Genomic DNA, 25047 nt, shown 5'->3' with positions numbered 1-25047 from the left:
CTGGTAGTTGGGTGGATAGCAGATAGCAGTGGATACCTTGTTTTGACAATAGCCAGAATGTTGGTTCTCAGAGTGAGTTCCTTTTGAACTTTGGCTTCAACAATTACTCAGAAAGTATTATTATTCAGAAAGCAGATACACTATATGCAAGTTCCCATGAGTACGCTCAGTATCTTAGGCATACACTTTGACGGGGTGGGTTACTTGTATTGGCCTCAGGCCTGTAACCAAGTCACCTGTAGTTTTAGAGGGGCCTAGAGATCTATAATGCTTTGCTTAGGTTCATTATTGGTGCAGTTTCCTTGCTAGTGGGCCTCTGAGCATGTGAGATGAGTCAAAGGCCAATAGCACGACCTCAGCACATTCCGTGCTAATGAAGGCTAGTATCTTATCAGGGCCTGTGTGCCTGAGAAGTGAGGCTATGTTTATGCTGAGTTACAGGTGGCTGTGCTGGGAAAGTTTTGATTGTTTTCCTTCTGAACAAGCACTGTTAGCCTATGCTGGGAAAGTGGCAGATAAATGCTAATTAACGCTTGCTGCTGTCATGCTGCCTCACTGCTAACATGTATGGTATAAAATCCATTTTACCCCATGGCTCTGGGTTCAGAGAAGCTGTCTGATCCAACCATTGGGTATGCCTGTGTGCTGATGGTACTCATAAAGTACTCCTTGTAAGTAACCCTGGATCTGATTTATCACTATCTTGGCACCTCTAAATTAAGAGGTCTCCTGCAGGGGCAATACAGTACTCTGGCCAAATCTTTATCCCAAGCAAAACAGCCTTGCATTAGTGGGAGAGAAATGCATCTAGGATTCTTTTCAGTGTATCATACAATTGTGATCTGCAAGTGAGAGAACAGGGCTTTTGTATTGGTCCCAGATGACTTTCAGGAACTTGAACGTCTTTTCCATTTTGCCTACAAATTGGGACTTGGTAGGTTAAATACAAGTTCCTTTCAGATAGTTCTGGGCCTTCTCTTGCTTCAGCTCCTCTCCCCTTCATTGTAGTCCAGACTTTCCTAAAGTTACAGGGATCATTAATCTAATGAGATTCCCAACTTTTCCTTGGGCGGCTCATCAAGATGAGTCATTACCACTGAATCCTACAGGCCAGGTCTGTAACCCGGCTGCTCTGTGAGCGTCCCCTCACGTATTCTACTTCCTACTTCTGATCGCTTCTGTTGACATTTTGGTATTTTAACACAAGAAAATTTCAGTGAAATGCCAACTTTTTGCAGAGTTGGTTATTTAACAAGTTTAATTTATTTTTAGATGATGTAGGTATAGGAAACAAGAAAAAAGAAGACCCTAAAAAAGATAATGCTAAAAAGGCTGAAGAAGGTGCCAAGAAAACTGAAGAGACCAGCAGAGATGCAAAAGCTCAGTAGGTTTTTAGATTCATGTTTGAAAATATCTTTTAAACGTTGCCTAAATAAACGTATCTAAATGGGAATATGTCTGCTTATGACATCGAATGAGCATTTGAGTTCAGAATATATGAGACTTCAATTACTAGTGTGTGTGTGGGGGGGCATATGCATGATTTCTTGGGCCCCTAGCTTTCAAAGCATCAATGGGGTTCTTTAAATTATGCATATATGATTGGTAGGAGACATTTGAGCTCTGCCCTGATACCCCCAGGCTCAGTTTTTGTGTGTGTACCATTATCAGTTCAGAAGACAGAACACAAGTCAGTTCCAAATCAGAACAAAGCAGACATCCGTGTCAGCGGTTTTTCTCTTGTTGCTTTGAGAGTACTTCAAGCCAGTTTGGTAATCTCTGCTCTTTTATAGCTGTTACATAAATTATTCCATGAGATGTCAGACATTCTGTCTGTGGTTCAGGCATTGTGGAGGATATCCTTCACTATTTATTTTGTTGCCCTATTTACACTGAGGCCAGAATCACATTATTTCCTCAGTTCCAGCCTCAGTGTGACATTCAGTCAAGTCAGCAGAAAGTTGCTTACCTAGTGGTGACTAGATTGATCTGTTATAGACAATATAGCCTCACTTACATTAAGATCAAGACAAAAATGTATAGACACCTGCGGTAAATTAAGGATATTCTGACTATTTCATTTGTATTTTCATATTTTATATGATTTGTATACTGGCTTCTAATTTGTGATTTTTGTTGCTGGCTTCATTCCATTATGACCTTTTGGTAAAGGCAATAAAGACTTCAACAACTGGAAGATGAACTAGTTTATCTTATCACTGAATTGTCAAGATAGAAGACAAGATTCAGGGGTCTTTATGCTAGGCACCTTTAAATTTCATGTGTGTATGTATGTATTTGTGGCATTTATATACCGCTGAATATCATATAATCTCTGAACAGTTCACAATATTAAAATACAATATTAAACACAACGTTAAAAATACAGCATTTAAAACACTTCCAACAACAGTAAAAAATAATCAAGGAGCAGTAAAATGGAGTAGCACAATTAATTAATTTACAGTCCAGGGAAAGCTTGGGTGAACAAGTGTGTTTTCAGGAGGCGTTTGAAAGATGTCACTTTTCTGCCTCCCAAAATACACAAGGGAGGGTTTTCCAGAGGGAGGATGCTGCTACAGAGAAGGCCTGCCGTCTGGGTATTTCATGGCAACATTCCGTTCATTTTGGAATGACCAGCAAGGCCTCCTCTGCTGATCTTTAAGGTCACCTCGGTATGTATAAGGGAAGGTGGTCCCCTACGTATCCTGGTCCCAAGTTGTTTAGGGCTTTGTATGACAATAACAACATTGTATGTTATAATATAAACAGGAAACTGCTACTAACTTTATTTCTTGGCAGAAGTGGATAAAATTTGTAGGCATTCATAACTTCTACAGTTCCTGTTTTTCTCATGAGACAGCTGGGTGTTGGCTCATATATATTTTATTTCCTTTATTTTTCATAAGGTGTGATGATGGCAGCAAACCAAAAGATAATGAGCAGCAGGATCAGGTAATGATTTAACTTATTGGAAGGTTTCAGCAGTTAACAGGCTTCTTTACTTAATTGCTTGTTCTTTAAAATGGTGGCTGCCCGTAGTCCTGTGTTCTTGTGTATTCTATGACATAGAATAAAAACAAAATAGTCTAAAGAGTTATAGTAATGAATAAAACCTTTTTTCATATTTAAGTGGTCCTCAAAATACTGTATTGGTAGGAAAATCTTCTTTCATAGAGTACACCATAGATTTCACAAGAGATCTGCTTATGTTTTATAGAACACAGAGCGACTAGAAAATGCAGTGTTAAGTGACTCAGATTCAGAAGAATTCCCTAACAATGAAGAGCTACTAAAATACTTGGTAGGTATTAAATTATGCTGTGAATCAAGATCAGATGTAATGTTCTGTATAAATATATAAAGTATATCTCCTTGAAGTGCTGTGCTAGTACACCAGTGTAAACAACAGTGATGCCAATCTTTTGTTGCAGATAAATAAACTGGCACTAATTTATAATGCTAGTATGCCTGTGGCTTTTGAAGATCAAATATTTAAATTGGCATATTTTGCATTCAAGCCATTTTGGTCTCATTAATTTTAGTGGTACTAAGTGAAAACCTTTTGCTTAGTTAGGCTCTTTCCAGAGTTTGAGTTTGAGACTTCAATACAAAAAAAAAAAAAAAGGTTCGCAGTTTGGCTCACAATATGGATGCCTCTAAAAAGTTGGATTTTTCTCAAGTCCTTTGCTAAAACATTTTTGGATTTATTTCATCTCTCTTTAGAAAACCTTTGAAATAGTGGATGAAGAAGATGCTTCCTTTATACTGAAAGTTACCCAGAAACTTACAAATTCATTGGTGGCATATCGTCAGAAGGTTTCAGAAAGAAATGTAATTTTCTCTTACTGTTTCTACTGCTTGTGCTGGAATTAACCTCCAAATATTACAGTGCTGAACTATTTGCATGCAAGATGGAAGAAAATGTACGCTGCAGAATCCCCCTTTTGACAGGGTTCTGCTGCTTTGCATTATCGTCCAATCCTGTCTTACTGGTTATAGCTTTGAATTGTTAAAACTGTAGTGGTTAGGGTGTTGGACTAGGATTGGGGACACCTGGGTTCAAAACCCCACTCAGTCAAGAAACATGTTGGGTGGCCCTGGGCCAGTCATTATCCCTCAGTCTAACCTACCTCATAGGGTTGTTATGAGGATATAAAGTGGAGAAGAACTAATATACTCCACTGTGAGCTCTTTGGAGGTAGGATGGACTATGAATGCAATTACTATAATGTTCCCACTTGCTTTGGGGTAATACCTAGTATTTTAAAATATAGCAGATTTCAGGATGAGGACTACTTAAGGGCAGAAGTAAAGTAGGACGAGAGAAGCAAAGTGGCTCTGAAATCAAAGAGCAACTCTGGATCTTACTAAATGCAGGAAGGGGACTAGTCCCCATCCCTTGTGAGGGGTGTTTACCAAATTCTTCATCGGACAAAATGTTCCTTGTTTCAGTCCTTCCTATGTAATCTCCAAAGCGTACACCTCGTTCTGTGGTGAGGTGTGTGAGCTCCAGCTATAGAGATGTGTCAAGAATCTATGGAGTTTTTGTTAATGATGTTTGGTTGCGCATTTGCATTGGTTTTCTTAGCTTTAATGACATTGACCTGGTTTGCACCATCACCATGGCTTAAATAAACCACAGTGGGTTGCACTGCATGCTGAGTGGTTTTTGAATATTCAAGCCACAACCGTGGGTTGTCAGTGTCTGAACCCGGCGTGGGCAGACTGTGCAAGGGTTAAACAATCCTCGCATAACCCTAAAATAAGCCACAGTGGGCTGTTTGATCGTGCGAAGCAGCCCATTATGTGTTGTGATCCCCCTTGGGATCATTTTTGTGATTAACAATGGGATATAAATTTTATAAATAAATACATCTTAGTTGCAGGAGGAGTTGCATTGTTTCTGCTTTTGCTATTACAGTAGAAGCATGAGCAGAGGAAATATGAAGCACTTGTGCTTCCAAGGTCCCAGTCCTTCCTTCTACTTCATAATATCTGAAGCCACCAAAAGCATAGTAGTTTAAAGGAATCTGATGTGAATTTGAAAAGTTATGGATTCCAAGTTCCCATATGGAACCGCCTCCTCCCATATGTGCCTGCCCGGACTTCAAGATCATCCTCAGAGGCCCTTCTCCATGAGCCCCTGCCAAAGGAAGTGAGGCGGGTGGCTACTAGGAGGAGGGCTTTTTCTGCTGTGGCACCCCGGCTGTGGAATGAGCTCCCTAGTGAGGTTTGCCTGGCACCTACATTGTATTCTTTTGGGTGCCAGGTGAAGACCTTTTTATTTTCCCAGGCATTTTAGCTCTTTAGAGTTTTAGCTTTGCTGTTTTAAATCTGTATTTTAAATCCCTGCACTGCTGCTAGGTTTTATTCTGGTTGTATTGTTTACTCTGGTTTTAATATTTTATATATTTTGTATTGTTTTATTGTGTGCTCTTTGATTTAATTTTTGTGAACCGCCCAGACAGCTTCGGCTATTGGGCGGTATAGAAATGAAATAAATAAATAAGTTCAAATGGGATAAATTGTTTGCTTTTAAACTGAAGGCTCAAGAGATCCTGTCTCATGAGGTACTTTAAATGCTGCCTACCTTGTGGCAGAGCAGAACCTGTTCAGGCACTACTGCATCGAGGCACAATCATAGCAAGTGTTTCTTACTAAGTAAAACACGCCAAATTGGCCCTACCTCAAGATACCAAACAACCCATGCAGCAACAACACCTGGTCTTGAGAACTCCTTCCAGGTTGCATACTCTTCTCCCTGCCATGCTGGAGTAGATTTCAGATGCATCTTTTTGAAAAATCTGTATAAGGAAAGAGGGTTTAGTGGAGGAGGGTTTTTTTTTTAAATGCTTATTAACTATATGTACACCATCACATTTGAAATATATGGCTTACTGTATTTTATGTATTTACTTAAATAATTCACACATTATGTACAATTGTTTTTAGAATTTGTCTGAGTCTAATCCAAATGAAAGAGTTGATCAATCCAAGCAGTCAATGATGACTTTTATGGAAGTTGGTGAATCTGATATGGGTAAGAGAGACTGCGGTGAAGAGTTGATAACATCTGGGAACTGAGCAGATGGTGACTTGGGCTGCAAAGGGGGGTCCATCTGCCAGTAGACAATACTGAGAAGTGTTGTGGCAGAAAACATTGCTATCATTGATACAAACTAGACACATTTATCCAGTTTTAAATACAGAGGATTGATGAGGGAAAGGCTGGAGGTGATAGCATAAGTGCTTTGAAGTAGCAGGGACGTTTTGATACTACATACATGTAGTTGGAACTGAACAAGATATAGGTATAACACCACTCTTGTAAGGATCAAATCAAGAACAATAATAGCGACCCAACACCAACAAAAAGGAACAGGAGATGGGTCACTGTGTTTTTAAAAGTGGAACATTTCAAGCACTCATTAAGGACAGTTTTTCTCTCACACCACCACTTTTTTCCTTCCCCTCCACAATTGATCTAGATCAGCTTTCACCATGGCTGGCTGGGGGATGCTGGGAGTTGTAGTCTATCTGAAAGACACCAGGGTGGGGAAATCTGATCTAGATTCTCAACACAACTATACGATCTTTAAAGATATCTTGTATAATGGGATAACATTGCAGTATGTTTGGTGGTGAAAAACATTTCACATCCTAACACATCTGCTTTGAATTGCTAAATCATTTCTAAGGTGTTACGGTCTGTGTCTTTTTTTCTTTTCTTCCCCCCTGACATGGAAAGAAAGCACTTCCATTAATATGGGGCATTTATGAAATAGAACTAAGAAATGAATTTTTTCAAGTTTACTTCTCTGCTTATGCTTCAAGAATGAAGTTATCAAGTTGTCTTTCTCCCTCAGGTTCTTCAGAAAAGCAGCCTCAAGTTCAACATCTCTGTGAGGATAAGGGAACAAAGTTGAATATCAATCCACCATTTAAGCGAAAAGCGTCACAGCTGAATGCCAACAACAGTGCTAAAAATCATAAACTTGGGACTTTTGTGTCCACATTTCAAGAAGTACCTAGTGAAGAAGTCTTTTCTGATGTTGAGACACAAGATCCCCCCTCTTCTGAGGAGTGCTTACCAAAACCTACATCAGATGAAAGCTCTTCATCTCAAAATCAGCCAGGTGCACCCTGTACCTCTCTCCCTGGGCCATCAATATCTGAAAGTGATGTCATTTCAAAATTTTTCAGCAGTATAAGGAATATGGATGTTGATGAAGTCGCTGCCACTTTACACAAGATAGCTGCCTCAAACCCATCATTCAGTGGTAATCTGATTTTCTGCACTAATAGTTTTTGTCTCTGTGTGTTTTTTCCCTCTCCACCTTTGTGGGAACTAAGCATAAAATTTAATATAAAGCCAGTTCTTACATCTTACAGAATAGGCTGAGGCACTTCCTAGTACCTAGTTAACCAGAGGTATTGGATCAGGGATTGGCTGTTGAATGGTCTTCTCCCTCCCCTGAGCCCCTCTGTTGGTGCTGCCATATAAGCATGGTTAACACCAGTGAGAGTTTCTATTAACTTGAGTTTTGAAATCTGTTTTGAACTCTGGTTATTTCACTGTAGCTAACCGTTGTACCAACAGTGCCACTGGGGGTGGGTGGGGGTGGAGGACTTGGCATGTGAGGAACACACTAACCCATGGCTATACCTTTCCAGGCCCTTAGTCATCATGTAAGTGAGTGTATCTCCCAAATGCCCAATTAAGTTTCAAGAAGCAGGAGTTTGATGTGTATCATTTGATATGTACCAGTAGGATTGTAGAGGAAACCCTATAAAGATATTTGCAGTTGCTAAAAATGGAGAAATTCTGGGGGAGGGAAGTTGGTGGTTTTGTAAACTGGCACAACTATGAGGTACTGTCTGTGGAATAGCCTGTCCAGGTCACCCAGCCCATGCTTTTCCACAAGGTCCATCACTTTCCTCTTAACTACCAACATTCAGTATAGCATTTGAAAGGACATACAAATCCCTTCAAACAATTGATTGGATCCAGATTTAGTCATGCTTAGAGCAGATCCACGGAAATCAGTGGGACAAGTAAGTCATGAGTGTCCCTTGTTCCCAGTGGGTCTATTTTATATTGTTTTATGCTGTGCTTTGTGGTTTTAATTTTTGTGAACTGCCCAGAGAGCTTCGGCTATTGGGTAGCATAGAAATGCAATAAATAAAAATACTCTGTGCATGACTAAATCTGGATCCAACCCAGTATTTTTTAATTTAGTGTTTGAATAGAAAATAACTTCACTCTCCCCTTTTGTCAAGGAATGGATGTTCAAAATGTGATAAAGATCCTAACTGAGAGTGGGACCCTTAAATCAAAGAAGACGACCAGCACAAGTTGAAGAAACAATCTGTGTTAATGTTTTTATTTTGTACTGGCTGTGGAGTTATACTGCAATTTGTACTCAGAATTGTTGACAACACTTCACAAAGTATTTTTCTTTTCTCCTCTGAATAACAATTTCTATTCTCCTTTCAAGATAAGAAAATGTTTGCTTTGCCTTTCTAAATTATGTATATTGTGCTTAACTCAGATTTACAACGTGACCTGTAAAGTAGTTATCAGTTTCTTGTTGTATTTTCGTGTTTGTGGGTTTTTTAAATTTTGGGTTTGATAATTTACTTTTCCATTATTGACATTTAATTTTTGTTAGCTGCTCCAAAGGTGGGATACAAATCCTTTAATAAATAAACCTCTGCTTTCCATAACATAACTTAGTTAATATCCTGTACTCAGCTAGCAGGTCCATACCAGCATACTAACATAGTAAAAAGCACATTAAGGGAGCAATCCTATGTTTAGATGGAAAAAAGTTCTACAACTCCCAGCATTCTGCAAGCAGCCATGCTGGCTGGGGAATGCTGGGAGTTGTAGGACTGTTTTGTTTACTCAGAGCTAAGCCTCATTGAGTTCAGTTGGAATTACTCCCAGGTTCACGTGTATAGGATTCCAACCTAACTGAACATTCAAAGCAAGAAATGCAACACATCTGCTATTGCAGGCATGGGGAACCTCTGGCCCATGGGCCCCACAGGGGTTCCATATCCAGCCTGCCAGCTTCTTCACCAAGCCCTACCTGCTCTTCCCAGGCAGGGAGAAGCTATGGTTGGAAATAAGAGCTTCTCCCTGCTCAGTGAGAAAGGGAGCCTTTCTCAGTGCTGAACAGGGAAAAAAAAGAGACCCTCCCTGTTACTGGTGGGAGGCAGGCAAGGGTGTGTGTAGGTGAGAGAGAATGGTGTGGACAGGTATATTTATTTACAACATTTGTAAATAAATCTAAACAGATCTACACATCTAAACACATTCCGCAGCAGTGAAGAACAAGAGATAAAATGGGCACTGGAAAAGACCCTGATGCTGCGAAAGATTGAAGGCAAAAGGAGAAGGGGATGGCAGAGGATGAGATGGCTAGATAGCATCACCAATGCAATGAATATGAACTCGAGCACGCTCCGGGAGAGAGCGGAGAAGGCCTGGCATGCTGTGGTCCATGGGGTCACAAAGAGTTGGACACGACTTAACGATTGAACAACATATTAAAACTATTCTTTAAAAAAACAAGAGTGCCAATCAAACTGAGGCTGGTCAACGAAGGAAGGCTTCCTGGTAAAGAGCCGTTTTCAGGTGCTGGAAACAAGCCAGTGTTAGTGCCTGCCTGACCTCCAAAGGTAGCGAGTTCCATAGGAAGGGAGTCACCATACTGAAGGCTCTTCGCCAGGTGGACCCCAGTCAAGCCAGATGATCCTCTGATGACCTCAGTGATCAGGCAGGTGGGTAAGAGAGAAGGAGCTCCCTCAGGTATCCTGGTCCCAAGTTGTTATAGGGCTTTGTACACTAGTACCAAAACCTTAAACCTGGCCTGGTAGCAAATCGGCAGCCAGTGCAATTCCTTCAGCAAAGGAGTTGCATGCTAAAAAGGGGCAGCTCCTGATAACAGCTGAGTTGCTGCATTCTGCATTAGCTCCTGGAGCAGCTGGAATATATATGTATGTGTGAATGGGTTTTGGCCATGCTCACTGTTGGTATGCAGCCCCTGGTAGGTTTGCTGGATGATCTGATCCTTGGTCCCAGAAAATTCCCCACCCCTGCTCTATAGAACCTATAGCAGTGTGCAACTTCACCATAAAGCATTGCAATTGGACCAGTTGCCTAGCAATTGCATATGGCATGTGTCAATTGCCGTGTAGCAAGAGTGCATTGCTGACAGAGCAATGGAGGAAAGGTCATTTACATCCAACCTTTCTTCTATTGAGCTCAAGGCAGCATTGACGGTTCTCTCTTTTATCCTCACAATAACCCTGTGAGGTACTTTAGGCTGAGAGATGTTGACTAGCTGAAGGGGGATTTGAACCTGGGTCTGCTGGGCCCTAGTTCACCATGGCTAGGCCTGCCAAGCAGCAGTGCTCACTTCATGTGGCACCATGAAGGGGGAGAGAGACACTTTTAAAGCATTGGCACCATGTGGGTTCCACATCAAGTGGAGTAGGCACTATTTAGGCTCCATGTCAGGCAACAAAATGTTTTGGGCCCCCCACTGGCTGGGAAACAGCTGCTGTGACTTCAGCCTTCATGCATGCGTGGTCTGAAATGCTGTAACAGGTCAGCAGGTATCAGTGGACAAGGGAGGGTGGGCATCTTGAGGTTAGAACCTGTCCAGATGTCTTTGTTCAGAAGAGCTGGCTAATTGTGGCAACAAAGTTGAATCCTACCCCAGGTGAGTCACTGAGGTAAGGTACCGAGTGGCTACTCTCCACAACACAAAGAAGACAGGTGTGGGTAGAAGTACATTTTTAAGGGGAGTTACTTGCTGCATTCAAAACCTTAACACTGCATTCTTTAAGTCCAAATGGTGGACAGGTGTATGGGAATACAAATATTGGTAGGAGGGGGTGATATGCGAGTGCTAGGCCCAGCTTCTCTTCTCAGGTGGCTTTGACACACCTTTCTTTCACTTATGCCCGGCTTCCTGGTTCTCTGTTCCATAGGGATCCTTAACTCTGTAAGTTGCCTTTCTTACCTCCAATCCCTGCCCTGGTTCCCCTCTTCAGTCCTACTGTTTGTGGCCAACCTCATAACTCACGTTAACTACAGAAAAGACACTGCTTCTGTGACATCAGCAACCATTACCCAGCCCCCATTCTTATATCAGAGCTTTAGTCATGTCTAGCATCCAACACACCTGACCAAAGCACTTTATCCTACCTCTCCCTTGTCATTTGCTTCCTTCAGGGTTGGTTTTTTTTTTTTCTTGTTAGGCCTCTCGCACTTTTAAAAATGATGTCTGGATGATATTAAAAGGGGGGAGGGTAGTGTATTTCTACCCAACCCTTCAAAAATGTTTTTTTCTGGTATGGCTTACAGGCAGGTACCAACAATACGTGGAAATCTGCAACATGTGCCAAATTGCCACTTAGAATTTTCAAACCTGTAAGTAGGAGGGTGGGGATGACTGGTCTGGCTGCTGAACTTGCCCTGCCTTAAACAGGGAATTTCACAGGGTCCAAGACGTTGTCTTCCATTTGTACCTTTCCTGTGTTTTCCCTCTACTGCTTCCATCTTTTTTTTTTTTTTACCAGTTGGTGGCAAATTCTCAAAAAGGGTTTTTAAAGTCTGCTCTTAGATATATTAGGGCGCAATCCTATGAAAATAGACATCAGCCTCTGAGCCCTATCCAATGCAGGGCGGCCAGAGCACAGATGCGATCCTCTCCTCCGTGCTCCGGCTGCCCTGCATTTTGGTTGGACGTGCAATTTTGCACGTCTAGCCATGGACTTCAGAGTGGGAAGCGGGGAGGCTGCACAGCACATAGTAAGCCTCATAAAAGTGGCTTCTGCAGTCCCCTCCCCCGGGACTGCCCCCATTTTGCTCTTTCTGCACTCTGTTTCCAAGAACTGTGCTGGCTACGAGGGGGCGGGAAGCACAGTTTCTGGGAACAGAAAAAGCCTATGGCCCTCTAGATAGTGTCTAGTGGCCATAAAATTGCTAAGTAATTTGCAAATAGTGCATTTTAAGAACATATTAATCTGTAAAAATGCACTATTTGCAAATTACTTACTTAACTGTAACAGTTAACAACACAGGTCAGTCACACACACCCTTTTAAGTAAAGGAATTTATGCCTTTGGGAACATAGGAAGCCGTCTTCTACGGAGTCACGCCATTGGTCCATCTTGCCCAGTATTGTCGACACTGACTGGCAGCAGCTCTCCAGGGTTACAGGCAAGACTTTTTCCAGCCCTACCCGGAGATGCCGAAGATTGCACTTGGGATGTTCTGCATGCAAAGCATGTGCTCTACCACAGAGCCACAACCCTTCCAGTGGCTCCGCTAAGCCACAGCCTTTGGAGAAAGAACCACCCTAACTAGTTCCACATGCTGAGAAAGACAATGGATTAGATGCAACTTAGCTGGCAGAAGTGAGCTTCCTCACCCGTTCCTTCCTGCAGCAGCACCTCCAGCCCTCCTGCAAATGCTATGCAGAGGGTGGGGAGGCCATGCTGAATGGGGTATGCTGTGATGCAGGGGGTTGAAAGAGGGGGTGGTATCCCTGAAATGTTCTCTCTGCCCAAGTTTCAGGGATATCTGCTTTCTTACTCCACCTCACAGCCTACTGCATTAAGCAAGATGTAGCATGGAGGGGGGGCACTGGAGGGGGCAAGGAAGTCTACTTCTTCTAACTGAACTGTGCATGCCTAAATCTGGATCCAGCCCAAATGCCTTGAATCCTAAAATAACTGAAGTTCATGGGGAACTTCAGAGTAGGGCTGTGTAGCCCCCCCCCCCCCGATCTGACTCGGAAGCCGCTTCATGGCTTTGGAGGCGGGCCCGATTTGGCTTGGACAGATTCGGGGGGCCCCCAACCTAACTTGGCCCTGACCCCAGACCAGGATTCAGATGTCGAATCCCGCTTCGAGTCCCCACAGTTGCCCCCAGGCAAACCCCCTTTCCTTGCTGCTGCCACCACCACTTCTAGGAAGTTGCCATTTTAAAAATGGAAACTCCCTGCAATAGGAGTCGGCGCATGTCCAGGCATCAGGAGTTGGAGGAGGCGGTGGCAGAGGTTCAGGTAAGGCCCTGGTGCGGCTGGGCCAGGGGTACCGAAGCTCTGAAGCACACCGAATGCTTCAGGGAGCCCCCAACCCGCTCTGGGTCACTTTGTGCCCCTTCCGCTTCGCCTCAGGGGGGCTCAAAGTGATCCGATTGTTCCCTCTGCATTTCTCCTGTCCTGCTTTTTCGGCCAGACAACCAATTGCGGCTGTATAGCCGCGGGAACACGGAGTGGGAAAGGAGGCTGCTATACGACAGATTACACTCTCCCCGCCCTGGAATGCCCCCAGCCATGGCCCTTTCGGGCCACTCCACACTCCTCTTGCGAGCACAGAGGATGGGGTGTTCTGCACTGCCTCTGAGGCAGCGTGGAATTGGGGCAAGGTCAGTTCCCAGAAAACAAGATATTCTATGGCCGTCTAGCTGCTGTCTAGCGGCCATAGGATTGCTCCCTTAGCCAATTAACTGATTAAATACACTTGCATATTACAAAGCCTCAATACGAGGATAGTGAATGAAAGGAATACACTATAATCCTAAGTCTACTCCTTTGTGATTCACTTTAAAGCTACAAGTTTTCCTACTTAAATGTTTGTAAATTGAAGTTGCCATAATGGATTTTTTAAAATCCGCGCAGAACTCTGAACCACAGAACACTCCTTGTTCTGATAACAACTACCAAGATCCAAAGTTACTTTTTAACGAAGTGAACTATTTCAAATCCCATTACTAACGTGACAGATCCAGATTTGAAGATGAATTTCCATTGATTTAAATGCAACACTGCCAGCTTCAGATGCCTGTTCGCTCTTACATCTAAAAAAACAAACCCAAACATCCATTAGTTTATTGCATGCATGTATTATATATTCCTATAAGGAAGGCTGAGCACCGAAGAATTGATGCGTTCGAACTGTGGTGCTGGAGAAGACTCTTACGAGTCCCCTGGACTGCAAGGAGGTCAAATCAGTCAGTCCTAAAAGAAATCAACCCTGAGTGCTCATTGGAAGGACAGGTACTGAAGCCGAAGCTCAAATATTTTGGCCACCTAATGCGAAGAGAAAACTCCCTGGAAAAGACCCTGATGCTGGGAGAGATTGAAGGCAAAAGGAGAAAGGGACGGCAGAGGATGAGATGGCTAGATAGCATCACCGATGCAATGAATATGGACTTGAGCACGCTCCGGGAGAGAGCGCAGGACAGGAAGGCCTGGCGTGCTATGGTCCATGGGGTCACGAAGAGTCGGACACGACTTTACAACAAAATTATATATTCGCAGTTAACTGGATCCGTTTTGGATAGGATACCACCGCTCTATAAGAAAAAGCTTTCTAAAGCCTTGTCATGGGTAGTTTCCTCACCCGCGTGCCTTATTATTACCGCGGCCCCCCCCCGCCCGTCCTTTACAGCCAATGGGCATTTCCCGAGGGGGGGGCAGAAGATGTCTCCAAATTCCAAATCTCGGTTTCTCGGGCCACGAGCGCGCTCGACGAACTTCTCCTCCTGCAGGCGGAGCCCGGACGGACGGGCGCGCGGCGCTCGTTCGCTTCTCTCGTTGGTTTTCTACCCCTCTCCCCTGAGCCGAGGACGCCCAGCAAGGAAGAAGCCTGAGCAGCCGTTTCCTCGGCAAGTGGGAGTCACGTGCCGCAAGGGCGCCTGCTTGTTGGTCGGGCGGCGGCGGCGGCCACTTCCGGAAGTCGTGGCACGGAGGAGGGCGCGATAGCCCCAGCGAGACCCGGAAGGAGTTCCCGAGGTCAGGCGTGGCTGCCGCGTGGGTGGCTTGGCTTCCCGGGGCAGGGCGCGTGAGGTCGCCCCAGAGGTGGGTCACGGTGGCGGCTGGGTGGGTGAGGAACTGGCTTTCTGTGACGCTCGGGGAGCGGCCGCCTTGGGCTCCCGCCACAGCCGCGCTGCTCTCCCCCCTTGTGCGCTCTCAGCCCCGCGAGGCGCCGCCCTTCCCCGTTGTTTTCTCCGCTCCGTGGAACTCGTCGGGTCGTTTCCCTTCGGTTGGAGAGAGGGGTTTCTGTCTCCCGCCTTTTTTTATCCCGTTCTCGCTTGGTCGGTTTTTCCCGGGTGGGACTTCCGTAGCACCTTCGTGGTGGAAGACGGCTGGCGCTCTCCTCCCTTTTTAAATGGCGGTTGCTTCAAAAGTCACCATTTCGTGCAGGGGTAAACATTTGGGTCGGTTCTCAAGCTCTCCGTGATGGGCTGGCCAAGTGAACCCTAATAGTCCACGTTGCTATGTTTTGGACGCCAGGTTAAGGCATATGTCTTAACATTTGAGGTCTACTGTTGTAGCCCTTGGCAGCGTGCTTTCACGCTTGCTCCTGGTGGTTTTAGTTGTTGTGTCCATTTTATATATTATGCTTGCATATGTATATGGGATTTCATTTATTAGATTTCTATACCGTGTGTTCGATAGTTGTGTTTGTACTATACTTATATTGTGCTGCCGTTATTTAAATTTAACTGTACAAAGCCTAGAGGAACCTATGTTACGAGGCTTTTAACAAATACAATAAAGCATGCAAAGTCTTCTGTATCTTATGCTTTATTTATCAGAACTTTATTCTTCCTTCCAAGAGTCTCAGAGCATTGTACATAGATGGCCTTAGCCTATGTTTTATTAAGAGTTCAATCCTATGTGGGTAGTTGGCTGCCTCTGAACATGGAGGTGACCGACTATCCAATGTAGGGCAGATGGAGCGTGGAGGGGATCCTCTCCCCCATGCTCTGGCCAACCTGTATTCGCAGCTAGACAGCTGATTTCAGCTGTCTAGCTGTGGGACTTGGGAGCGGGGCGGGAATGCCAGACAAAGCATTGTTATTTATTCGGTCAGTCGCTTCTGACTCTTCGTGACTTCATGGACCAGCCCACACCAGAGCTTCCTGTCGGCCGTCGCCACCCCTAGCTCCCCCAAGGTCGAGTCCGTCATCTCCAGAATATCATCCGTCCGTCTTGCCCTTGGTCGGCCCCTCTTCCTTTTGCCTTCCACTCTCCCTAGCATCAGTATCTTCTCCAGGGTATCCTGTCTTCTCATGATGTGGCCAGAGTATTTCAGTTTTGCCTTTAATATCATTTTCTCAGGTGAGCAGTCTGGCTTTATTTCCTGGAATATGGACTGGTTTGATCTTCTTGGAGTCCAAGGCACACTCAGAATTTTCCTCCAGCACCACAGTTCAAAAGCATCTATCTTCCTTCGCTCAGCCTTCCTTATGGTCCAGCTCTCGCATAGGAAGTGTCATACGAGCACTCCTGTGGTCCCCACCCCCAGGAGCACACCCTTTTGCCCCGCTCCACACTGCTCTTTCGAGCCTGGGGAGAACCATGCCTCTTACTTGGGGGCGGGGAGGTGGTTTTCTGGGAACCGAACAATCATATGGCTGTCTAGTGACCATAGGATTGTTCTCTTTTATTATATTTTTAACACATTTTACACATGAACATTGTCTCCCAAATCAGTTTGACAACTCAAATCAATTAAAAAAAAGACTCAACCCTGTCCTCGGGTGTACAAACTAAAAAAGGCAAGGTGCACAGAGAAAGAGGGAGTGGAGGGAAAAAAGCAGAGGAGGGAGGTCCTTTGGACAGTGCTAGAACGAAGTGATGACTTGTAAACAGGCATTTATATCCAGCTGAAGCAGCATGATCTTCCCTTACTGATGGTTTACTTGAATAGAGGTGTTGCTGTTATGAATTTTGGACTGCTGAGCATTTTCAATCTAGATTGAGTATTTAGGAAGCCTTTGGCCACCAGCTAACTATAGCTGTTCAATACACTTTGAATAAACGATACACCAAAAATTGTTTTAGGTGGGTTCAGTGTTTGGTTTTATACTAACAAGAATTTGTAAGGATAAAATCCGTGGGTCCATTTTTAATTTTTATTATAAAATACATACTATGAAAGTATAACATCAAAATATAGTGCCATAAAATAAAAAAGTGTTTTAAAGGAGAACATTCCTAAATATTTTAAATCTTAATAGTTTAATATAAATGTTCTAAACATTTCTTGCTATTGAAGACTTCTAGTGGTAATAGTTTAAACTGGGCCCTGTCGCATCAAATTTGGTGGGCAAAAAATCAGCCCCTTTTAGCAACTCTGTTACAGTTTGTTGCCAATTTTTGGTGGCAGGCAAATCAACTATTTCCCTTCTCCAGTGCGGCCCCCCCCCCAGTGCAGTTCACGCGGGTGGGTGAAAATGTCCCCTGACTCTCCAAAGCTGCCCACCCATGGGCTAAATGGCAAGCTTTCATCTATTTACCAAGTTTGTCACTTGGCTCTGAATATGCTGTTCAGCCACTAGGTACACAGACCTGGTGTGCTTATTGATAGTGGAGAAGCTTATTCTAAAAGTAGAATATATTTCTACAGAAACTGTGTAGAGATGACCTCATAGCTAATATTATCTACTGTCTCATAAAGTAGGACTCTCGGTCTTATTGTTATAAACATTCCTTAAAAATACATACAGAAAAGTGTAAAAATACATCTTTCAGGCCAGATATAACTAATGTAGAATTATACCTTTGAAAAAACTTAAAATTTATTCAACAAATTCTTCTAGATACCGATGCATCAGACTTGTTGATTTGTATATGTTATACAGTATTTGTATGTTGAAATGTACACTGTTTCTTCTGTTATCCTCAACAGTACCTTAAACATTAAACTTTCAGAGCAAGGTCTCATATAAACTGCATTCTTGGATCAGATTTTATTACTGCAATAAAGTATCTTGAGGATCTCAAATTGGGAAATGTGTGGGGAGCTGTAACATCATGAAGAGGATAGTCCTGTCTGTGGATTTTCTGGTGGCTTGCACTGGGGAGTAGAGTATTTATTATTTATTTAATTTATTAATTGCCCAACTGGCTGGTCACCCAGCCACTCTGGGCGATGTACAAGTATATAATAAAACAGTTTAAAACAATAAAATTCTACAATAAAAACATTTTCTAAAATACCCTAACCCATCCCAAATGCATGCCTGAACAACCACGTTTTTAATGCACGGCGGAAGCTCATTAAAGAGGGGGCATGGCTGGTTTGAAACTCAACATTAAAAAAACTAAGATCATGTCATCTGGCCCCATCACTTCCTGGCATATAGAAGGGGAAGAAATGGAAGCAGTGACAGATTTTACTTTCTTGGGCTCCAAGATCACCGCAGACGGTGACTGTAGCCATGAAATTAAAAGACGCTTGCTCCTTGGGAGGAAAGCTATGGCAAACCTAGACAGCATAGTAAGAAGCAGAGACATCACCTTGCCGACAAAGGTCCGTCTAATCAAAGCTATGGTTTTCCCAGTAGTAATGTATGGCTGTGAGAGCTGGACTATAAGGAAGGCTGAGCGCCGAAGAATTGATGCTTTCGAACTGTGGTGCTGGAGAAGACTCTTACGAGTCCCCTGGACTGCAAGGAGGTCAAATCAGTCCATCCTAAAGGAAATCAACCCTGAGTGCTCATTGGAAGGACAGATAATGAAGCTGAAGCTCCAATATTTTGGCCACCTAATGCGAAGAGAAAACTCCCTGGAAAAGACCCTGATGCTGGGAAAGACTGAAGGCAAAAGGAGAAAGGGACGGCAGAGGATGAGATGGCTAGATAGCATCACTGATGCAATGAATATGAACTTGAGCACGCTCCGGGAGAGAACGCAGGACAGGAAGGCCTGGCGTGCTATGGTCCATGGGGTCACGAAGAGTCGGACACGACTGAACGACTGAACAACAACAACAAATGGCAGAGATCCCTAGGGAGGGAGTTCCACAGAGTGGGGGCCACCACAGAAAAGGCCCTCTCCCTCGTCCCCACCAGTCTAGCTGTCCTGGCTGATGGGACAGAGAGAAGGCCATCCGAGGCTGATCTTGTTAAGCAGCCTGTCTGGTGTTGCTGGAGGCGCTCCTTAAGATAAGCTGGGCCGGAACCATATAGGGTTTTAAAGGTCAAAACCAACACCTTGAATTTGGCCCGGAAAACAACTGGTAACCAGTGCAGCTCCTTCAGCACTGGAGTGATGTGATCTCACCGGCGGCTGCCTTTAATCAGGCGAGCCGCCGCGTTCTGTACCAGCTGCAGCTTCCGAACCGTCTTCAAGGGTAACCCCACGTAGAGCGCATTACAGTAGTCTAAACGAGAGGAGACCAGGGCATGTACTACCGATGGGAGCAGATGGTCGGGAAGGAAGGGGTGCAGCCGCCGTATCAGATGGAGTTGATACAGCGCTGTCCAGCTCACAGCTGACACCTGAGCCTCCATGGACAGCTGGGAGTCCAAAATGACCCCCAGGCTGCGGACCTGGTCTTTCAAGGGTAGCCGTACCCCATTCAACACCAGGTCAACGTCCCCCAGCCTCCTCTTGTCTCCCACCAAAAGTACCTTGGTCTTGTCAGGGTTCAGCTTCAGCTTATTCCTCCCCATCCAGCCACTCACCGTCTCCAGACATTTGGACAGGGATTCTACAGCCAACCTTGGTGAACATTTGAACGAGAGGTAGAGCTGCGAGTCAGTATAAAGGTTTGAGACTTTTGTTTAGATCAGCTTGTGAGTCTTGAACATAATGACCAGTTTGCACATAATGACAGACCCTGGCTTGTTTAACCCAGGAATAGTCGGGGCTAAGCTGCAGCAGCATCCGTAATCCTGGGTTACGATGTTCGAACCTGGAACCCAGAGTAGCTTAGGGGTTAAACAACCCAGAGTTTATCCAACAATCTCTCATAGTTAAACAGCCCAGGAATTGTTATGCTTGAACCGGGTCACTGAACATTTGAATTAACTCTGGCATTAAATATATTCTAAGTGATCATCTTGTTTGCCCAGTCTAGTTGCATGTAATTTGCTTTTACTTAAGCATATTTATTCACCTTTTTTTTTGCAGAGTGTCAAAATGACAAAGAAAAGGAAACATCAAGAGGATTTTCATAAGGTGAAACTAAAAGTTGGAAAAAAGAAGCCTAGACTAGAAAATGCAACTGATACAAACTTCAAAACAAGGTCCATACATCTTCCTGAGCAGCTTAGAGAGGATGGAATACTGCCAACAAATAACAGAAAGCTTAACATAAAGGTAAAGAAAAATGCAAACTTCAGTTCAAGCAATTACTGTTGTAATTTGAAGCCATTAGCACCTGTGAGACCAATTTTAATAGAAGATGAGTTAAGCTTTTGTAAAGCTATAGCATAGTACTGGAGGTGGCAAACAGCCCATAATCATCAATGTAAGTGTCCAGATTACTAGATAATTTAGGCAATGTAGCAAATACTCCTCATCCCTTTAACTTTAGCATTATTGTTAGACTGAAATTAAAATTATAGGAATCCATGCTGAACTTCTAACCACCTCGGCTAATTGTCAGAAATACCTGTGCCTGGTAATCATGTAGGGCATTTCCTCAGCCCAAATCTATGTCAGCGGTGGTCTCAATTTCTGTCTCATGAATTACAGGTTGCACAGTGTTGGGAAGTTCATCAGGGATATATTGGACCCTGTGGTGATAATGTCTAGACCAGCTCTCGCTTTGTGCTCTGTTCAGCACAGGCTCTTCTCAGTTCCTTACATTACATTATGGTTTCCAGCCCACAATCATGCCATTTCCTGAAAACATGAAGTTTTATTTTCTCTGTCAAGTCTGGTGGGTTTAATCTTTTCACTCCAGCTTTTGCTGTCTTTGTCTGGTCGCTGTTGCTGCTTTCTTCATCCTAGTCTGCTTTTTCTCCAGTCGCTGCCATGCTAAGGTACTTCAGAAATTTATCCTATAGTTTTACGAATTATTTATTTATTTTATTTATTGCATTTATACCCCGCCTTTTTTTCCTCTTGCAAGGAACCCAAGGCGGCTTACATTATCCTCCTCCTCTCCATTTTATCCTCACAACAACAACCCTGTGAGGTGGGTTGGGCTGAGAGTGTGTGACTGGCCCAAAGTCACCCAGTGAGCTTCCATGGCCGAGTGGGGACTAGAACCCAGATCTCCCAGATCCTAGTCCAGCACTCTTGCCACTACACCACACTGGCTCTCATATATTTGTAACTTTTATAGCCACTGATTCTCAAGGCTAGTGAGCATATTTCCCCCAATTCTGTATAGCTATGGGCTATTTGTTTCTTACCCTTTCATGGATCACTGCCTTGTTGTGGCGAAGGGGCCTGTGTAACTCAGTGAAGCCATAAGCTGTGCCGTGCAGGGCCACCCAAGACAGACAGGTCACGGCGGGGAGTTCTGACAAAATGTGGTCCACTGGAGAAGGAAATGGCAACCCACTCCAGTATTCTCGCCAAGAAAACCCCATGGAACGTATCACAAGGCTAAAAGATGACGCCAGAAGATGAGCCCCTCAGGTTGGAAGGTGTCCAATATACTACTGGGGAAGAGCAGAGGGAATTTCCAAGTAGCGCCAGAAAGAGTGAAGCAGCTGGGCCAAAGCCGAAAGGACACTCAGCTGTGGATTTGTCTGGTGGTGAAAAGAAAGTCCGATGCTGTAAAGAACAATATTGTTTAGGAACCTGGAATGTCAGATCAATGAATCAAGGTAAGCTGGAGGTGGTCAAACATGAGATGGCAAGATTGAAGATTGACATCTTGGGAATCAGCGAACTAAAATGGACACGCATGGGTGAATTTAATTCAGGTGACTACTGGAAGTACAAGCTGGGTTTCGAAGAGGCAGAGGAACTAGAGATCAAATCGCCAACATTCGCTGGATCATGGAGAAAGCAAGAGAATCCCAGAAAAACGTCTATTTCTGCTTCATTGACTACGCTAAAGCCTTTGATTGTGTGGATCACAACAAACTCTGGCAAATTCTGAAAGAGATGGGAGTACCAGACCACCTTACCTGTCTCCTGAGAAACCTGTACGAGGGTCAAGAAGCAACAGTAAGAACCGGACATGGAACAACCGATTGGTTCAAAATTGGGAAAGGAGTACGACAAGGCTGTATATTGTCGCCCTGCTTATTTAACTTGTATGCACAGTACATCGTGAGAAACACTGGGTTGGATGAATCACAGGTCGGAATTAAGATTGCCGGGAGAATTATCAACAACCTCCGATATGCAGACGATACCACCCTAATGGCAGAAAGCGAAGAAGATCTAAAGAGCCTCTTGTTGAGGGTGAAAGTGGAGAGTGCAAAAGCTGGTTTGAAACTCAACATTAAACAAACGAAGATCATGGCATCTGGCCCCATCACTTCCTGGCATATAGAAGGGGAAGAAATGGAAGCGGTGACAGATTTTATTTTCTTGGGCTCTGACATCACGGCAGACGGTGACTGTAGCCATGAAATTAAAAGACACTTGCTTCTTGGGAGGAAAGCTATGGCAAACCTAGACAGCATAGTAAGAAGCAGAGACATCACCTTGCCGACAAAGGTCCGTCTAATCAAAGCTATGGTTTTCCCAGTAGTAACGTATGGCTGTGAGAGCTGGACTATAAGGAAGGCTGAGCGCCAAAGAATTGATGCCTTCGAATTGTGGTGCTGGAGAAGACTCTTATGAGTCCCCTGGACTGCAAGGAGGTCAAATCAGTCCATCCTAAAGGAAATCAACCCTGAGTGCTCATTGGAAGGACAGATACTGAAGCTGAAGCTCAAATAGTTTGGCCACCTAAAGCAAAGAGAAAACTCCCTGGAAAAGACGCTGATGCTGGGAAAGATTGAAGGCAAAAGGAGAAGGGGACGGCAGAGGATGAGATGGCTAGATAGCATCACTGATGCAATGAATATGAACTTGAGCACACTCCGGGAGAGAGGGCAGGACAGGAAGGCCTGGCATGCTATGGTCCATGGGGTCACGAAGAGTTGGACACGACTTAACGACTGAACAACAACAAAATTTGTTAACATTTTGAAGTTTTATTTTTATTGTGCACTTAGTAATGGGCTTTTTTTCTTGTTTACAAAAAGGCCTGTAAGAAGTGGTTGGGTGTAAAGATAATTTCTTGTTGTCCTGTAAACATTTATTTATTTATTTATTTATTTATTTCATTTCATTTCTATACCGCCCAATAGCCGAAGCTAAAAACATTTAGTTATTGTAATGAAGGAATATAAAAATTTCAACTACTTACATATGAACTGTTTGGTTTTAGAAAATTTGTGATGAAATAACATCTGAAGCAATTATTAACAGATATGTTATATTTCTTCTAGGATCTGCTTTCACAAATGAACCACTATAGTGCCGGAGTTAAACAAAGTGCGCTGTTTGGGCTCAAAGATCTGTTGTCCCAGTATCCGTTCATAATTGATGCACACCTTTCGAATATACTGAGTGAGCTAGCAGCTGTGTTTACAGACAAGGATTCTGCTGTACGAGCCGCAGCAATCTGCCTCCTTCAGTTCTTGGCTCCAAAAATACCGGCTGAGCACATCTCTCCATTTTTCCCTCTAGTGAGTGCCCACCTCTCCAGTGCCATGACTCACATCAGTGAAGGAATTCAGGAGGATTCTTTGAAGGTACTGGACATTCTGTTGGAGGAATACCCAACTCTCCTGATGGATCGCAGTAGTGTGTTGCTGAATAACTTTGTAGAACTTATTTCTCATCAGCAACTGTCAAAACAACTGAAGAACAGAGAAAAAATATCCTGGATGCTATCTGTTAATCCGAATCGTAGGGTAACTTCCCAACAGTGGAGGCTGAATGTACTGGTCAGGCTCCGAAAGTTCCTCCAGGTGCTGGTGGAAGGATCTAGTGAATTAGAAACTGACAGTGAAGGGCTGCATGAGCAAAATGGCAGTCCCCAAGTACAGAGGAACTTCTTGCATGTTAATTGGCAGGAACATGCCAATGGCCAACAACACATCCAGTTGTATGAAAATGGTGGCTTGCATCCCAGAACGAATTCCTCATTCAGGCTGAGGTAAGAAACTGTGCTTACAATCTGTTTGAAGGTTCATCTTTGCTATTGTGAACAGAGTAAGCAGTTGCTGCCGAGCATGGCAGCGTAGTGAGGCGTACTGCAGCAGTTTGTTACATTCCTTTCAGTTAAGTGCATGTTCTTGGCTGAAGATTCTCTCAACCATAGCAATTCCTGGGGAGGCTGCTGCTGTGGAAGATTAGACTTGTATTTATTTTGAAGATTTGTATTTCTCCTTAAAGGAAAGGGGCTAACAATTTTCAGTCATTTTGATGCCTGGAACTCCCCCAAAGAATATCTGTGTAATGTCACCTCTTCCTTCAAATCTCTCCCTAAAAACTCCTTCCTCCATCAGGATATTGGCTTTAACCTTTCGTACTTGTGCCCAACTGAAACATATGCCTAAGTAACTACACCTGCTCACATTCATCCCTTATTCTGTTGCCTCTCCCTTTCTTCTTCCCCTCCTTGTTCCTAACTTGTCTGAAACTGAATGATAAATTCCTGTCTTTTGCTTGTTACTCGACACAATACCAAGAACAACTGTATAGGAATAAGTGAAATTTCAAAGTTGAAGGTGTGTCTTAAAATATTAAAGACTTAAGTATTCAGAAACTATACAATAAAGCAATACATATCAATGCGATTGTATGGTATCACTGAAAGTTGTCTCTAAAAAAGACTACTGTGATGTAAGGCTTTTGTGGACTTCTTAAAGAATTCTGTAATATAGGGGCCAGCATGTAGAAGGCCATATTTTGCATCTTGCCAGGATAGGTGGAAGCTGAAGCAAGACTCTCTCTGAATATCTTAGCAGGTATGCAGACTCTGCAGTTCAAGGGATTTATAAGTAGACCCTGAAGCTGACAGGCAGCCAGTGCCATCGCAGCAGAACAGACTTCCTATGTCTAAGAGAGCAATCCTATGGCCGCTAGACAGTGGCTAGATGGCCATAGGATTGTTTGGTTCCCAGAAAACCACCTCCCCACTCCCACTGCCTCATAAAAGGCGTGGTTCGCCCTGGGCTCCGCACTCAGAAGAGCAGCACGGAGTGGGGCAAGAGGGGGTGTTCCTGGGGGCGGGGAGCGTGTAAGTGCTGGTACAATG

The 25047-nt window shown here is 43.9% G+C and overlaps 2 protein-coding genes and 1 long non-coding RNA gene across 15 annotated transcripts in view; 2 read left to right on the top strand and 1 right to left on the bottom strand.

Moving 5' to 3' along the window:
- LOC146344575 (uncharacterized) overlaps positions 1–8733 on the top strand; it is a 30446-nt gene extending 21713 nt beyond the window's left edge. For 7 of the 12 annotated variants that reach the window (XM_084857641.1, XM_084857647.1, XM_084857644.1 and 4 more), the window contains 7 exons: positions 1273–1384; positions 2910–2955; positions 3221–3304; positions 3727–3834; positions 5956–6043; positions 6870–7283; positions 8284–8733. In XM_084857641.1, coding sequence (XP_084713767.1) covers positions 1273–1384; positions 2910–2955; positions 3221–3304; positions 3727–3834; positions 5956–6043; positions 6870–7283; positions 8284–8363 — 932 coding nt within the window. In that variant the 3' untranslated portion in view covers positions 8364–8733. Of the gene's footprint in view, positions 1–1272; positions 1385–2909; positions 2956–3220; positions 3305–3726; positions 3835–5955; positions 6044–6869; positions 7488–8283 lie in introns of those variants that run through there. The other 5 variants (XM_084857636.1, XM_084857637.1, XM_084857638.1 and 2 more) reach the window with 1 other exon arrangement.
- On the bottom strand, positions 1243–14785 carry LOC146344574 (uncharacterized). Its single transcript, XR_014792262.1, has 4 exons — positions 14431–14785; positions 6818–6903; positions 5690–5807; positions 1243–3061 (listed from the first exon to the last, which is right to left on the bottom strand). It is a non-coding gene; the product is annotated as an uncharacterized LOC146344574 (long non-coding RNA).
- A 34-nt stretch (positions 14786–14819) lies between these two features.
- The window catches only part of TEX10 (testis expressed 10), a 50452-nt gene continuing 40224 nt past the window's right edge, over positions 14820–25047 (top strand). Inside the window, exons 1-3 of one of the 2 annotated variants that reach the window (XM_084857634.1) lie at positions 14820–14888; positions 19956–20144; positions 23472–23943. In XM_084857634.1, the coding sequence (XP_084713760.1) occupies positions 23495–23943 (449 nt within the window). In that variant the 5' untranslated portion in view covers positions 14820–14888; positions 19956–20144; positions 23472–23494. Of the gene's footprint in view, positions 14889–19955; positions 20145–23230; positions 23944–25047 lie in introns of both variants that reach the window. The other variant, XM_084857633.1, reaches the window with a different exon arrangement.

Source organism: Heloderma suspectum, chromosome 5 (genome assembly GCF_057233095.1).
Source record: "Heloderma suspectum isolate Gila_16-S chromosome 5, 16-S_ref, whole genome shotgun sequence".
NCBI lineage: Eukaryota > Metazoa > Chordata > Lepidosauria > Squamata > Helodermatidae > Heloderma > Heloderma suspectum.
This window is presented reverse-complemented; position numbering and strand designations above follow the sequence as displayed.